Here is a 16,317-nt window from a genome sequence, read left to right as displayed (position 1 = left end):
CCTGCAGAAAAATGACTTTCTGCTGCGGAAGCAAAGGGAAGCCATAAGAGCAGTCATGCAGCCCTTCCCAGCAGTATGTTTTGGGTGCCTAGGGCAAGCAGTAGAGAGGTAAATCACTGAGGCAGGGGGTGGGCCTGGAGAAGACCTGGCTGGTGGCTTCTACCCTGCACTGGGCTCAGATGCTAGTCCCGGCTGGGGAGGATGGGACTTCCACTTCCCCTGTGTGGCATCCAGGGCTGTGTCAGACCCACCCCCAGATTTCTCCCTCGGCTTCAGGAAGCTCTGAAAACTCTCCGCTCTTTCTCTCCCCGCCCCCTGCCCCGTGCTTCCTGCACCTATCGCTCCTCAGCTGGAGGAGGAGGGATCACTGTACAGGGAGCTGCTCCCCCATCCACCCAACTCCTGTGCATCGACCCCCTCATCCCTAGACCCTTGCGTGAAGCCGCACCCAGAACCACCCCTAACGCGCCCCGTGCCCCACTCCCCTTGCACCTGGACCACCCTGACAAGCCACCTGCACCCAGATCCCTACCCTACTGAGTCCCAACTAGCTGCACGTAATTACCCCCCCAGCTGAGCTCTATCCCCCCCATGTCCAGACCTCCCCTGCTGAGCCCCAACCACCTTCACCTGGACCCCCCTGCAGAGTCCCATTACCATTACACCCAGAACCCCCCCAACAAGCCCCTGTGATCCAGATCCCCTGAATGCAGATTGCCCCACACTGAGCTGCCCACACTTAGATCCTGCCTTGCTGAGCCTGCCTGCCCACATCTGGGGCGCCTGGCAGGGCCGGGCCTTGTGCTTGGGCAGGTTGGGGGCAGCCTCACCACTGAGTCTGTGCCTGGGAGGGTGGGGGCTGCACAGTGAACTCACAGCACGAGCAGTTTCTAGTCCTGCAGGGATGAAAAAGGCCAAAGAAATGGCGGGTGTAAGATTACCTGCAGCCGTAATGCTGTGTGAGCTGGCAGTGGGGGTGGGGGGAGGGACTTAGACCGGCAGTGGTCATTCATTCATATTCTCTGTCTTCCCAGGCACCCTCCTAAGCAGTCATTTTTGACTCTGATGCTCAAACTCCAGAGGCAGCAGCTGGATAAATAAGCAAAGCCCCGAGTGGCCCTTCACTTAACCCCACCCCCCAAGCCCAGGCCGTGAGCTGCAGTTCCTTACATCTCTAAAAGCGATGTTGTCAAAGCCTTGGCTGGTGGCTCTCTCCTCCGGCATCCTGCCCGCTGACACCCTCCTCTTCAGCCAGTAGCATGTGCTCAAAGCTAGCAGGAGCAGGAATACAGTGGCCAGGAGAATGCCAATCACCATTGCTGCCACAGAGCCTTGGGCAGGGTTCCCATCTGCAAGCGAAGCAAGTGCTGAGCACAGTGGAGGATGACGGCTGGGCTGGGACCCCGCACCATCGCCACCAGGGCTGTGAGCTAGGCCCCAGCACCTGGCTTCAGGGGATTGGTCTGCAACATGTGGTGCACGCTACTCCTCTCCCAGCACATGACTAACACCCCCATTCCCCAGCACTGCCTGGCCCAGCGAGCTCTCCTGAGAGCACAAGGGGAGAGGAATGGCCTAAGGCAGCAGTAACTATCACTGCATGCGTTAACTCTTCAGTGTCCTCCATCACAGGCCTCCTCCTCCTGAGGGTCCCTCATTGGAGAGCAGGGACTAGCTCCAGGCCGGGGCCCTCCTCCTCTCCCTCCTGCGCAGGCAGCATTTCCTGTTCTCCCCTGGCTGCTGGCCTTGCTTTCCCAGCTCACCCAGTGTGCATCTCCCCCTCCCTGACTGCCCAGGGAGCCCCATTGGCAGAGCAGGCCCAGAAGAGCATTCAGCCTCTCCTCCCCCAGCCCTGTCTCCCTCCACATGGCCTTCCCCAGAGGTGTCAGGAAGGGGGCAAGCTGCAGCAGGAGAGAGCAGCCCAGCCCTGCGGGCCAGTGTACAAGCAGAAGGGGAAAGGGATGTTCTTGTGCTGAAGGCAAAGGGGCAGGGGGTCAGGACTCCTGGGTCCTATGCCCAACTCTGCCTCTAATTCCCTGTACAGTCAGTGACTCGTTTCTCTGCCACAACCCCCTGCCCCCCCCTGCCCTGTCCTGCGCCATGGGTCTCACAGATGGGTGGGGAATAAGGGTGCTCCGCAGTAGTGCCTTGCTGAAGGCACAGCTGCTCCGACCTCTGGCTCGGCTGGACTCGGCCTCACCTTCCATTTGGCCCAAACCGTCGCCATCACAGCCCTGTCCAGCATGGTACGTGATATCATCCAGGGCGACGGTCCCCCCGGCAGGCCACACGCCATTGGTCACTTCAAAGACAATCTGCAGGGAGAGCGGGAATCCAGCCTGAGCCCCAGTACAGCACCCAGGGAAGGGGGATGGGAGAACAGGCGTCCCAGCTCTGGCAAGGAGCCAGAATGAGGCACTAGCCTCACTGCTCAGCCCCCAGCACTGGAGGGCACTCCAGAGGAAGGGATGCTGGGGCAGCACCCAGCCAGGAGAGGAGCAGGGGCCTGACTGCAGGGTGGAGAGAGCCCACTGTCCCCAAGCCAATGGCACCTTGTGACCAGGGGCTAAAGACAAAGGGCCTTGGCAAGGAGCTGAACCCAACCTGCTCAGGGTGGGGGGGGGCAGGTTGGTTCCATTGGGCTATTTCCACTGGGGCATCTGAGCTGGTGCTGCCAACCAGCGGCATGGGCAGCATCCAACAGCCCCAGGGCCCCTGCTTCACAAACGCACAGACACCTAAAAACAGTGTGGTTTGAGTGTAGGGCATGAAAAATCTTAGCTCAGTTAATAAAAGCCTGTGCATATGATCTCCACGTTGCGGGGGGTGGGGGGGTGTGTGGCCTGGATAATAAACTTACACTGGTCAGGCTTTTGCCCAGGGCAGGACGGGACAGTTCTGAGGTCCCAGGCTGGGGAGCTGGAGGGGACTGTCTGGAGCCTCTCTGGAGTTAGTTCATGAGTGGCTAAGAGAAACCTTCATGTAACTGCCGCTGGGTGTGTCCCTGTTTGTGTATGGCTGTGTGAGTGCAAGTCCTGGAGAGGATTGCAGCTTGTCACAGCCTCACAGTGGGAGAGGGGGCCCAGAGGGCCCAGCAGTTCCCCAGTTCCAGGTTGCACCCCAGGGAAGTCTGTCCAGCGGCGGCTCCAGGCACCAGCGCTCCAAGCGCGTGCCTGGGGCGGCAAGCCGCGGGGGGCGCCCTGCCGGACGCTGCGAGGGCAGCAGTCAGGCAGCCTTTGGCGGCATGCCTGTGGGAGGTCCGCCAGTCCTGCGGATTCAGCGGCGGGTACGCCGAATCCGCGGGACCGGGGACCTCCGCAGGCAGGCCGCTGAAGGCAGCCCGCCTGCTGTGCTTGGGGCGGCAAAAAAGCTAGAGCCGCCCCCGAATCTGTCACAACGTGGCACTTGCTCTTACTTCCCACCGTGGATTGGCTGGGCCTGGGCTCAGAGTGCACTACCTACATTTCAAAGGGGAAAGGTCGGTGGCGGGGTGCCTGCTCACAGGCTAGGGACACCCTGCGCCTGCCCCGCTCAGCTCGCCCCAGTGCCAGGTGCCTGCTCACAGAACAGGGATGCCCTGCACCTGCCCCACTTAGCCCCCGCTTGCAGGCCAGGGATGCCCCCAGCACGCAACCTGCCTGACTCTCCCATGGTGGGAGATCTGTCAGCGTGGGAGATCTGCTGGCAGGGCCATGCCAATGCTCTCCAGACAGCCCTGGGCATGCCCCCCACCATTACCTGGAACTCCACAGTGTTCTGCACTGAGATGGTCCTGTTCCGCCAGCCTCGGCCCTGGTGCCCTCGGGCGCACCAGACTGTTAGTTCCCCTGCCATGCTGTACAGCTTCACCCTCAGCTCGCCGCTGTCTGGTCCAGAGATGGAAGCGGGGGCCAAGGTCAATGCAGACACCCAGGGACAGCCGCCCAGAGCTCAGCCTTTGCTAACCCCACCACTCACAGGGCCCAGAGCAGTTCAGACATTGGGGGGTAAACCTGAGCACACCCCCCCCCAGAACCAGAGAGGGAAACTGAGGCATAGGGAGAGCAGTGACTTGTCAGGGTTACACAGCCAGTCAGTGTCGGGGCTGGGACTAGAACCCAGGAGTCCTGGCTTCCAGCTCCAACCCCTACACCTGACTTCTTGTGCAGCATCACGCCCCCCCCCCTCCCGCTGCCATTCCCAGCGGCTGGAGCCCCTGGGTCAGGGCAGCAGGCAGGGACGAGTCCCGCTGCCCAAGCAGACCAGCTTAGGCCGACCATCTTGCCCACAAGCCCCCTAAGCCCTTGTGCAGCTGCTCTTACCAGTGGGGTGGGGCCTCCCCACAACTAGTGCCCCAGGGCTCCTAGAACAGCCCAGCCAGTCCTCAGTTTGGCTGACAAGTTGCTCTTGGCTTCATCAGCCCGTTGAGAGAATTCCCTCTCGACCAGGAATTAGCCCCAGGTTGGGAGCTTCCCAACTTCCTGCTCTGCTTCTCCCCAGCTGGAGTAGCACGACGCGGATCCCCTGCCCACAGCTGGCCCCAGCCCTTTGCCTCTCACGCGCCAGCCCTGGCCCTTTGTCCGCTCCCCATGCCAGCCCTGGGGGCGAAGGCCCCAGGCTCGTAGCCGTAGGCGTCACTCACAGAAGTGCTCTGGGAAGTCCATGTGGTACCAGAACCGAAGGCAGGCGCCCGTGGTGGCTGGCAGGTGCTCACTCAACAGCCAGGCAGCGTTCCCCCCAGGACCCAGCACGCTGGCGTCAAAGGAAACGTAGTGACCTGTGGGGGAGATGCAGCAGGAGTGCAGGTGCCAGCCTCCTTTGGCAGGCCAGGTCGGGTCTGCCCACCCCTCATCTCCCTGTGTCCTGCCCACCGTGGCCCAGGGCTCCTCCTCTGACCCTGCCCAAGCCCCTCGGGTTGACTCCTAGGCAGCGCTCTGCTTCACCAGCCTGTTGAGGGGACTCCCAGGACACTCCCTTCCCCAGCGGGCAGCCACAGGGCCCCTCACCCCCAAGGGGTCCACAGGCAGAGACACGTTGGTGCAGAAGGGCAGGGATGTGCCCTGCTGCTTCCTGAGCCAGGCTGGTGCTGGGCAGAAAGAGGGTGTCAGAGTCCAGGGCTGCCCACAAAGCATGCGAAGGGAACTGGCCAGCTGGGAGCCTGGCCAGACCCAGACAGGCGGATCTGTCCAGGTACCCATGGGCGGGAGGTGTTGCACTCCATATTCCCTGCAGTGGGCCCCAGTTCCCCCCAGCTAGAAACCTGAAGTCAGACTCCACAGAAGGGCTCGGTGCCCTCCCCCCGCACCTGGGTCAGAGCACCATGGGCTCAGTGCCACCCCCCCCCAGCCTGGGTCAGAGCGCCATGGGCTCAGGCCCTCCCCCCCCCCCCCCCCCGCAGCCTGGGCTAGAGCGCCATGGGCTCAGGGCCCCCCCCAGCCTGGGCTAGAGCGCCATGGGCTCGGTGCCCTCCCCCCAGCCCAGCCCAGGTCAGAGCGCCATGGGCTCGGTGCTCCCTCCCCTTAGCCTCTCTGGCCCTCTGAGTCCCAGAAGCATCTCTCTGCTCTCCCCAACTCATGGGGCTCAGTTACCCCACCATTTCCCCACTCGCCTGTGACCCTGATGGGCTCCCTGGGTCAGGGCTGGTGGCTGGGCACTGCCCAAAAACCGAGCTCTGAGCTGGGGCTGTTGCAGGGTCAGTGGTGGTCGTTGGGGTGACTCATTGCCAGGGCCGGCTCCAGGCACCAGCGCAGCAAGCAGGTGCTTGGGGCAGCCAATGGGAAGGGGCCCCACGTCCGGGTCTTCGGCAGCAATTCGGTGGTGGGTCCCTCAGTCCCTCTCAGACTGGCCGCCGAGGAATGAAGCAGCGCGGGAGAGTTTTATCTTTTTTTTCTTCTTCTTCGCTGCTTGGGGCGGCAAGAAAGCTGGAGCCGGCCCTGCTCATTGCAGCCTCACTCCCAGCAACGCCAGCCACCGCATGCCACTGCCAGCCGCAGAGAAAGGGGGGCTGCCCGCAGCCAGTGAGACAGTCGGGCCACCGCAGCGCCAGCCCCACAGCGTGGCCCCCTGCCAAGATCCAGGCTCCTGGGTGTGCTGAGAGCTGCTGAGTGCTGTGCTGAGCTGCAAGTCACGCTGGGCAGAGCTCAGCCAGCCCCAGACCAGTTCCTGAGCCAATCAGCGTCTCTTCCACCCAGCCCCAGGGACGAGGCTTGAGTCCCCAGTTCGGTGGAGCTGGGCCAGGACGGAGGAGCAGATCTGCCTCCCTCACGCGCAGTACCCTAGCCCTCAGCAATGAGCCCCTCCAGAGGCTCTGGCCCGGCGCTCCTGGCCATGCCGGGCACTGTCCTGAAGTGAGGAGCCTCCCTGCCCAAACCCTGAATCCCCCAGCCCCTTCCTCTGCTGCCCACCCCCTCCCAGGAAGGCTGCATGGTGAGGGCTACCGGCTCAGCTCCCCAGCCCTGCCCATCAGTGTGTGGGTCCCTTTGACCCCTCCCCCAAGGCCAGTCAGGACCCTCCCCCCAGGATGCCTCCACCCAGCAGCCCCATCTCTGCTCCTACCTGGCCAAGAGTGCCTCTCACCTGCTGTCGTGCCCAGCGTGTGGTCCACCTCGGGGCCCAGGCTGGCCCCGCTCCTCCAGCCCCAGGCGTAGCTGCCCAGGGTGCGGTCTGAGGGGCTGGTCCAGCCACAAGTGTCTGACTCAAAGTCACAGGAACCTGCCAGCAAGAGACCCCCTGCCCCATTACAGGAGCATGGCTCATGGTGCCACCGGGGCATCCTCTGGGCCCACCCTGCACTCAGTGGGAGGAGGGATCAGGCCCTTGGCAAGACCTCTCTGGGGCAGCCCCATCCCTACGAGCCTGGGCTGCTAGACAGGAAAACAGCAGCAGGCCTCTAACCATGGGGCCAGTCATCACCTTGCCCCCAGTGTAAATCTGTGCTGGGAACACTGGAACTGCCAGGCTGGGGAGGCCCATCGACCCCTCCAGCCTGGGCCTGTCTCTAGCAGTGGCCAGCACCAGATGCTGGAGAGGTATGTGGTACTCTCCTGCCTCCAGCCAGCACCTCAGAGCCCCCCAGCCTCCAGCCCTGGCCCAGTGGCAGTAGCTGATGTGACTGTCCCGAGATGTGGGAGAAGCCAAATGAAGCTGCTGTCTGAAGCGCTGCGTTTAGCGAGGTGGGACAGCTGAGCCACAGGGCCTGGGGCGGCTCCCTCAGGCTGGCACAATGGCAGCTCTGGCCTGTGGCACAGGGGACGGGCAATGCCAGGCACGGAGCGACGTGGGACTGGGACGAGAACCTGCAATGCCAGTCACCAAATGCAGGTCACTGTCCACTTCCGCTGGCCTGGGGCAGGGGCAGAGCCAGGGGCGGCGAGTTATATGGACCCGTGGTGCCCGGGCTCCAGCAAATTCAGAGCCTGGGGTCCTGGCTCCACCAATGTTCGGGGCAGGGTCTCTCCCCAGGCCCCGCCTGCAGCCCCACGCGCCTCCCCGGGGCGTCCCTGCCTGCACCCTGGGCGGCAGGTGGTTGCCCTACTGCTCCGCACTGCGCTCCCTCGCTGGCCACTGCCGGCTACAAAAGGGAGCAGCACCGGCGGCTGGGTGAGCTGCAGAGGGAGCAGTGACGGTGCCGGGTGAGTGCACTGCTGGGGAGGGGAAGGGGGGACTCCTCCCCCAGAGCTCGCTGCTGCCAGCGGGCAGAGGGCTGGGGGGACTGTGGAGTCCTCCTCTCTGGTCCCAGCCCCGGGGCAGCCTGCCTGTACCCCAAACTTCTCCTCCTGAGCCCCACCCCACCCCAGAGCCTGCACCCCTGTCAGAGCCCTCACACACCCCAAAGCCCTCATCCCCAGCCCCACCCAAGAGCCCTCACCCCCCCCGCACCTCAACCCTCTGCCCTAGCCCTGAGCCCTTCCCACCCCCCAGACCCTCAAGACCCAGCTAAAGCCCTCATCCCCCACACCCCAACCTTCTGCCCTAGCCCTGAGCTCCCGCTCACATCCCTCATACCCAGCCCCAGCCAGCGCCCTCTTCCCCCCACACCCCAACCCTCTGCTCCACCCCAGAGCCCTCATCCCCCTCCCCACACACACATTGTGCAATATAGGGAAACTGTTAAGTGCTTACTGTTTCCAGTCCATTTTTACATTATTTTAAAAAATATATATCCGCTTACAAGGCAGGGGAGGGGCCGGGACTTGGACCCGTTCTGGGCACCACCAAAAATTATACAAACCTGCCGCACCTGGGCAGAGCAGCAGGTTCTCAACCCCGCCTTGGCTGCCATGTTCAGATTGGTAGGGGCCAGCTCCTGACTGACCCTGCCCTCACAGCAGTGTACATGTGTCACAGCTGCCCCTGGCCTGTCCACTCTGACACTGACACACAACTGGCCAGGACCTGTCCTAGGGTACAACCCCCCTCCCCGTGGTCCTGTAGGAGCTGCAGCGAGAAGCCAGCCGGAGACCTCCTGCAGGCAGGCGCCAAAGAGGGACCTTGGGCTGCTCAGACTCTGCCCGGTGCTGGCTGGCACCTTGCGCCAACCGCACCCCCTCAGTCCTCACTTCAGCACCCCCCTCCCTTCCCCTGCCCTGCCCCCCTCTTCCCGTGTAGCTGAACCCACTCCCCTCACTGCCCCCTGCTCAGGCTGGTGGGCCACCCTCCCCGTCCCCAGCCAGACTGCCCAGCTCTGAAGAGCTGTGTCTGGACAGCACCTGCCCTGGTGGGCCCTGGGCACTACCAGCCCCGTACCTGGCTCTGGGCAGCTGCCAGCCTTCAGGTGCAGATCATCGAGGGCGACATAGGAGAGCTCACCCCCAGCACTCACCACCTCGAACACGACCTGCCAAAGAGAGCAGGGAGCAGGTCCAGGGTCAGGCTCGGCCCAGCCAGAGCTGACTGGACACCACTGGGGCTGGGCATGCTCTCATGCAGCCTGGAAGGGAGGTGCCAGGCCCACCCATGGCATTGCTCTGCCCCTCCTCTTTGTGCAGGCTGGGCCAGAGCCTGATGGACCCCACGGGTCCCAGCCATGCAGCAACAGCACGGTGCCCCAGGACTAGCCCAGGTCTGCTCCAGCCTTCCACCCCCGCTGCTGGCCGGTGCCCATGTGCCACGGGGAGGCGCGTGGTGTAAGACCTACCTAGGCTAGATGAGAACCCAGCTCCGATGGAGGACTTGCCCTTCCTTCCCCTCACCAGGCCTGGCAGGCTCAGTCCAACCTCCACCCACGGATGGCTGCCCGCGGAGTAGCCGGGGCTGGGGAAGTCCCTCAGAGCGCTGCGCGGAGTGTGGCTTCCAGGGCTCTGGAGCTCCTCTCTGACTCAGGCTGGGATCTGACTGATCACCCTGTTATTTATAGGTACTGCCAGCGCATCAGAGCGCCAGTCAGGGACCAGGTCCCATGGCTGTCTCACCTGCCAGTCCTCAGCCGCTTGGACAGTCACTTTACCATAGCGCCAAGCGTCCCCCTGCACTGAGCTCACGCTGAACAGCCTCTGCTGCACCCCCTTCTCCTTCACACACACCGCCAGAGAACCTAGCAAAGCCAGAGACAGGGGACATCTCCTGAGGGCCACCCACCGGAGCAGAGGGCAGGGAGCAGCGGCACCGCCAAGCCCATGGCACTGGCAGTGTTACCAGGAGCTTGCACCTGGGCACAAGTAGGAGGCAGGGGGATTTGTTCCTAGGTCGAAGCTCCCCACACTCCTACTCACACTCCCTGTGAGGTCGTGGGCGGGAGGTCAGGATGCCCAGTTTACTGCGAGGGAATCAAACCCCAAGAAGGGCCGTGGCTCACCCAGCAAGTGTGTGGCAGAGCCGAGACCAGAACCCAGGAGTCCTGACTCCCAGGCCTGGCTTCAACCATAGACTGGCCTTCCTCCACAGTCTCTTACCCCTCCCTCCACTGCCCAGCATCTCTGCACCCGCCAGCCCGAGGGGATCAAAGGGGTGGGGCTTCCGGGCTCACCTGGATCACTGGGGCTCAGCTGGTACCAGAAGCCCAGGCACTGCGGATGAGTCAGGGGCCTGTACTGCCCAGAGCTCAGAGTGGCTGCTTGCCCACGGGGCAGGGAGCCCTTGCTGGTATCAACAATCATGTAATATCCTGTGAAAAACAAAACCCAACAGCCTGGCAGAGAGTCACTTAATCACTCCAGGCCCAGAACTGGGCATAGGGCACAGCCATGGACCCGCCAGCATCAGCCCCGGTCAGACCCAGGGGCACGAGGCACAGCCATGGACCCCCCTCAACCCTCCCAGCCCCAGTCAGACCCCTGGGGATGGGGCATACCTCTGGACACCCCTGCCCCAGCACCAGCCCTAGTCAGACCCCTGGGCATGGGGCACAGCCATGGACCCGCCAGCATCAGCCCCAGTCAGACCCAGGGGCACGAGGCACAGCCATGGACCCCCCTCAACCCTCCCAGCCCCAGTCAGACCCCTGGGGATGGGGCATACCTCTGGACACCCCTGCCCCAGCACCAGCCCTAGTCAGACCCCTGGGCATGGGGTACAGCCATGGACCCCTCTCCCCGGTAAGGTCTGTGGCCTTTTTCTGCAGCCATATTAAGAGAGCAGCAGCCAGGAGCCAAGAAGCAGAAAGTCACATCCTCACGTTCCCTCTAAATTACATTAAAACAATGTCATATCAGGCTGTTGAGAAGGCTCCTGTCCTAATAGCGCCCACCATCACCAGATAAGCAAGGAATCTCTTAAGATATTTAAAGAAAACTTTGTTTGATGGCATTCTGTCTGGCAAGGAATCCCTTAGCAGCAGTTGTGGGTCGTGAAATCTCTCTTCTTTATTGTTTTGCCTTTATGATCCCTACTTCTCTATTATTAAGGCTAAGATTGTGTCATGGTTATTTTTAGTAAAAGTCAGGGATATGTCACGGGCAATAAACAAAAATTCACCATGGGAGCCGTGACCTGTCTGTGACTTTTGCTGCTGCAGCTCCATGGTTTCCCCCACCACCTTGGTGGCTGGGAGCTGTGGGGTTCCCCCTTGACCATATTGCCCAAAGAGAAAATGGGACAGCCCCAGCCGCTCAAAGGAGGCGTCTCCCGTCCCCCCGCCCGAGGTCCGAGGAGAGCTCCCTCAGGAGTCTGTCACCTGTTGCTGGAACCTTGGAGGGGGCTCCCGTCGCCTGTCGCTGGAATCCTGCCAGGGCCCCGCTGGCTGCCAGCTCCAGAGTCCCACAGAGAATGTCACGGAGGTCTCTGCAAGTCACTTCCATGACCTCAGTGACATAAACCCAGACTTCTCTATTGTTTATCTGAATGGTCTCTGTCTGGTTCTTTGATTGTTTCTGTAACATAGTTGATTTATACCTAGCAAAATTAGTTAAGATGGCGGGGTATGAGTGGGTAAAGAATTGTGTCTCAATATGTTAGGACTGCTCCAAGAATTATTTTGTAAACTTTAGTAAAATGGTTGGTTAAGGCACAGCTAAGCAGGACTGAAGTTTAACTATGTAAACTGGAGTCCAAAAGGAAATTCTTTGGATTGGAACGAACTCCAGGACACAGCCCAAGATCAGAGCTGCCGGACCTCAACACTGGCTAATTACACGCTGCAGAAGCTGGAGTCCCAGATGACTTGATCCTGCCTGGCCACCAGGAAAAGTTCCTCTGCCTTATTGGGAGTGGTGAGCATTGCCTGCTTAGCGAGTGTGTTCTGTTTTGGTAGCTGTTAAGGATATTACTGTGTAAGGCTCTTTCACTGGTAAAAGACCCCGCAAACCCACAGAAGATTATGCCCTGAGCAGTGGCAGATTTAGAGTTAGTGGGGTCCTGTGCGCAGCTTCATTTTCAGGGCCCGACTCTCAGGATCCAGCCAAGAAAAAGAGCATTCTCTCTGATCTCCCCCCCCGCCCCCCATTTTTCATTCTTTTTTTCTTCATCCTCCTCCTATATTATAAGTAATAGGAAATAAATGAAAATAAAGTGATGTACCTTCATTGTTTTTGTAGTCTAACTTTTTTTTCACAGACCACTTGAAAATTGCTGAGGGTCTCGCCGGATCCCTTAATGATCTTTCCAAATGTTGTTTGTACCGTTAGCTAACTATTGTAAAGTGCTTTGGATAAGAGCACTTTATAAAAAAAAACGTAATACCCTTTCCCCGGTCCACCTGAATGGAGTTCTCAGACCACAGTTGAGAACTTCTGGTCTAGATGAAAGCTTGTATTTGCATTACGCTAACATGAAAAATGTGTAAAAATAAAAAGTATAGATGATGCATGAATGGAAAAATAAAAATTAACTTCCTCTGAAGAAACTTATTCAATCTAAAAAAAAAATTCTTCAGATAGCTTTTTTTCTACACTTTTTCTTTATAAAATCGTCAATTAAGTCATCGTAAGTAATATTTTGTAAAGAGGCACTTTCAACTGTCAATATTGCCGACCTTGTCAAAGGTTCCTGACTCATCGTATTTTGCAAATAATTCTTAACTCGTTTTAATACAGAAAAAGTACGTTCACCTGAAGCATTTTTGACAGGTATTTTTAAAAATATTTTCAACATGGTTTCTACATTTGGAAAGGTTGCTTGCAAACCGTCACGTATAAATCTATACAGATCAGCTGGTGATCTCGAAGCACAGACCTCATCATTTTCGATAAAATGACCGAAATGTTTCACTTCATCTTCAAAAACTTTTGTGTCTATGTCCTCTCGGTAGGATTCCCTTAATTTCTTACTGTGGCTTTTATCATTTTCATCCATACTTCTGTCAAAAAACACGCAAAATAAATCAACAGTTTTCTTTAGAGATTCACCTCTACTCTGCAATTACACTATTAGTGTTTCACAAATAACATTGATGGTCTCAGCGATGATCTTCTCTTTCCCTTTTAAATTGATTTCATTGTCTCTAGTTTCATCGAAAAATAACTTCCTGCTTTTTTTACACTTCTCATCAGATATATCGGAGGAACCTATATTTTCTGTTAATGTTAGTGCCTCTGCTTCCACCGAGCTATAGTCATTTCGAACTGCCATGACAAAACTTTTAATTGAGGTTAACAATTGTATCAACCTTTTGCAGTGATTTGCTAATGGCATTAATTCTTTGAAGTAAATGGTTCCACAAAAGAGTAAAAACAGCAATATCGTACTTTTCAAACTTTTCTGCTAAAGATTTTGCTTCTGTTTTTCGCACATGGTTTTTCAGAATTTGATGTGGCTATGTCAAATAAGGTTTTCTTTATATCATGATAGCTCATTTTCAAAGCCAAAACAGCATCTGCACGAACAGACCACTTGGTGTCAGAAATTCTTTTGACTGTCAAATGTTTCTCACTTGCCTGCTCCAAGCGTGATTGTAGCATACTCCACCGATGCGTGGAAACCGAAAAAAAAGGCATACACGTTTTGAACAAAGTCAAAAAAATGTGTAGCTCCCTCACAGGATTCGACTTCAGCTTTGCAGATTAAATTTAAGGAATGGCTGGAACATGGTATGAATAAAGTAGAGGGGCTTGCATCGTTCAGTCTTGCCTGTAGACCTGAATATTTTCCTGCCACCTTTGCGACTTTATCAAAGCTCTGCCCAGGACAATTTTTGATGTACAAACCTAAATTTGCAATGATTTCCAAAACAGTTGTCTCTAGACATTCAGAAGTGTGGGATTTTAGTGGGACAAAACAAACAAAAAAAACACTCTACAACTTCACCACTGCCAATCACATAGCTTAAAATTAATGTTAATTGGGCTACATGACTCACATCTGGTGTTGAATCGACTATTATGGAATAGTACTTGGCATCCTTTACTTCATCATTGAATTGGTTTCTGAGCCGCTCTGCCATTACAGTGATGAACTCATCGTAGGTTTGGTGCGTTAAAAAGTTGGTCTTCCCTGAGCCACAATACTGATCATTTTTCAAATGTTCTTTGAGAAAATCGTCAAATTCACTAACATATTCAAGGCAGGTTAAAAAATTACCTTTTTGATTTGACAATGATGACTCATCATGTCCTCTTAGAGGTAGTCCCAAAGAAGACAGCAGTTTGACCGTGGCAACAACACGCCTCAGCACTTTCCTCCAACAAGAACACTCCTTTTCAAACTAAGCCGATAAAACAGAATCAGTTCTTCCAGATAATTTACACCTTTGAACAAACTTACACATAGCATTAATATGAGCTTTGGAATTTTCATGATCAGGATATGTCTTGTAACGTTTCTCCAATTAGAGTTCCCGTCGACGAATGTTTGTTGTCCTTTACTATGATCAGGGAATAATTTGCAAATATAGCAGTAGCCTGCCTTAGTGGTTTCCAAAAAAATCAACCAAATTCTCATTTGTTGTCCCATTTTTCTTCATCCTCAGAAAATGGGACTCATGAAGACCTCTAAGTTGCTTTCGTCGTGCAACCTCATACTCTTTTCTCAAATTTTCCATATTACTTACGTTTTTCGGTTCATTTACTAAGAAATAGTCTATCATATCCAATGCAACAGATTTTGGCCATAATGCAATGTCTTCAGGGTAGGTTTCTTCCCTTACTTCGACAAAATTCACAATATTTTGTAGTTCCATTGTCACTTCAGAGTTCACTTGTTCAACTTTTGCAGTCGGTATGGTATCCCCCCAACTCGGCAAGTGATCAGATAGTTCAGCTGTTTCCTCGCCCATACTTTTGATGAATGTCCACTATTCAATACTTCAAGCTTTTTAAAATAAGATGACAAACTGTCTTTTTGCTTAGCTTCATCTTCTTGCCTCGCCTTCATTTGTTTGCATTTTTGACTGCCAGACTCATAGTGTCACTTCATTATTGCTAAAAAACGGACCTAGATTTTAGGCAGATTAAAAATGTCTGAAAGAGCAGGGGTCTAGCCACAGGTGGGCCTGGGTGGGCTGTGGACCACCCAATTAGCTTTAACGCCATTAATTCCGCGTTTTTATCAAGCTCTGTAAAAACAGGATTTTGAACCATTACATACTAGTGACACATCATGGGCATTGTTTCAAAGTGCGGGGGAGGGTGCTTTTGTTCAATTGGATAATTGGTCAAGCAGACAGACTTTGACTGGCAAATGACAATTTCCCTTAGTTGCTGTTATGCTATTGCCAAGACAGAGGAAAAAATGGCAAAGCGAAATTCTTTGCTAGACTACTTCAAAAAACCACGTTTAGAGCACAGTTCGCAGAATAAGTTCACAGAATGCAGAAAGCCTGGACCGCTTCGCAACTTGCAGTGCTTATTAAATTCAGTCATTTGTCAGATATGTCCTGCATTTTGGGGCCCCCGTCGTTGGGGGCCCTATGCCACTGCACGGTTTGTTTTACAGTAAATCTACCACTGGCCCTGAACCCTAGGAACTGGGTCAGGCTGGGGGTGCCTAAATCAACTGGGTTATGCCTTGAGCCCTAGGAACTAGGTAAAGGTGGGTGCCCTACAGTGTGCGGGTAACACCCCAGCACCAGCCCTGGTCAGAGCCCTGGGCACAGCCATGGACGCCCACCCCCCAGCACCCACCCCGGGCAGACCCCTGGGCACGGGGCACAGCCATGGACACCCCCCCCCCCCAGCACCAGCCCTGGGCAGACCCTGCCAGCCCTCCAACCAACCAGAGAAGGGACCCAGCTGCAGGCCGACAATAAGGAAAAGCCAGAGAATAACTGCATCTTCCAGTGCACCTGAACCAGCACAGACCATGCGGGCTGACAGAGCTCTCCTGTTACCCGACCTGGCACCTCCTAGAGTTCAAGACAATGGGATTGTCACAGGGGCACGGCTACTCTATTGCACCCCCTGTTGGCCCAGCATGGCACTGCCAGCACTCCCTGCCTCAGTTTCTCTTCCCGAGGTGTGTGCCCTCAGCTTGCCATGCGCCAGTCTGGGGTGGAGCTGTGGCTTAGCCCTCCAGCCGTCTAACAACAAACATAACCCCAGGGTGGAGAGGGGGGAGAAAAGCAAGAGTCCAAACTCAAATGTTCCCACCAAACAGAAAGTTTCCTCTGCCCTTCTTCACCCGCCCCCCCAGCCCTGCTCTCAGCCCCTTTCTATGCTCAGGTCCCTGGAGTGCCCTTTTCCTTCCAGTCCCAGCCTGTCTTCTCCCTGCAGTGCCAACTATCGAGCAAGCCCCCGCGTCTCCTTTTCGAAAGCCTAGAAGACCCTTAAGCTGGTGCTGACCTGCCTTAGCCCGCCCCTCAGGCTGGGGAGATGTGGCTGGTCCCTGGCTGTTTGCACTGGCTCAGTGGAACCGCGAACCCAGGAGATCAGCATGGCCACTTTGGAGTGCCCTGGAAACGGACTGGCTCAGCCCCACCTGGCAGTGCCACAGGAGCTCCCTGCTCACCCATCCCCCTCTTGTGTCCTGGTC

At 56.5% G+C, this 16,317-nt stretch overlaps 1 protein-coding gene across 1 annotated transcript in view; it reads right to left on the bottom strand.

Annotated features, from left to right (window-relative positions):
* The window catches only part of MAMDC4 (MAM domain containing 4), a 57,417-nt gene that overhangs the window by 789 nt on the left and 40,311 nt on the right, over window positions 1–16,317 (bottom strand). Inside the window, exons 21-28 of the mRNA XM_042843481.2 lie at window positions 9,944–10,081; window positions 9,390–9,511; window positions 8,725–8,815; window positions 6,556–6,690; window positions 4,622–4,756; window positions 3,739–3,866; window positions 2,201–2,315; window positions 1,171–1,349 (exon numbers count right to left, since the gene is read on the bottom strand). Coding sequence (XP_042699415.2) covers window positions 1,171–1,349; window positions 2,201–2,315; window positions 3,739–3,866; window positions 4,622–4,756; window positions 6,556–6,690; window positions 8,725–8,815; window positions 9,390–9,511; window positions 9,944–10,081 — 1,043 coding nt within the window. The remainder of the gene's footprint in view (window positions 1–1,170; window positions 1,350–2,200; window positions 2,316–3,738; window positions 3,867–4,621; window positions 4,757–6,555; window positions 6,691–8,724; window positions 8,816–9,389; window positions 9,512–9,943; window positions 10,082–16,317) is intronic.

The sequence above is a fragment of the Chrysemys picta genome, chromosome 18 (assembly GCF_011386835.1).
Source record: "Chrysemys picta bellii isolate R12L10 chromosome 18, ASM1138683v2, whole genome shotgun sequence".
Taxonomy (NCBI): domain Eukaryota; kingdom Metazoa; phylum Chordata; order Testudines; family Emydidae; genus Chrysemys; species Chrysemys picta.
The sequence above is the reverse complement of the archived record's forward strand: the minus strand, read 5'-3'. Positions and strand labels throughout refer to the sequence as shown.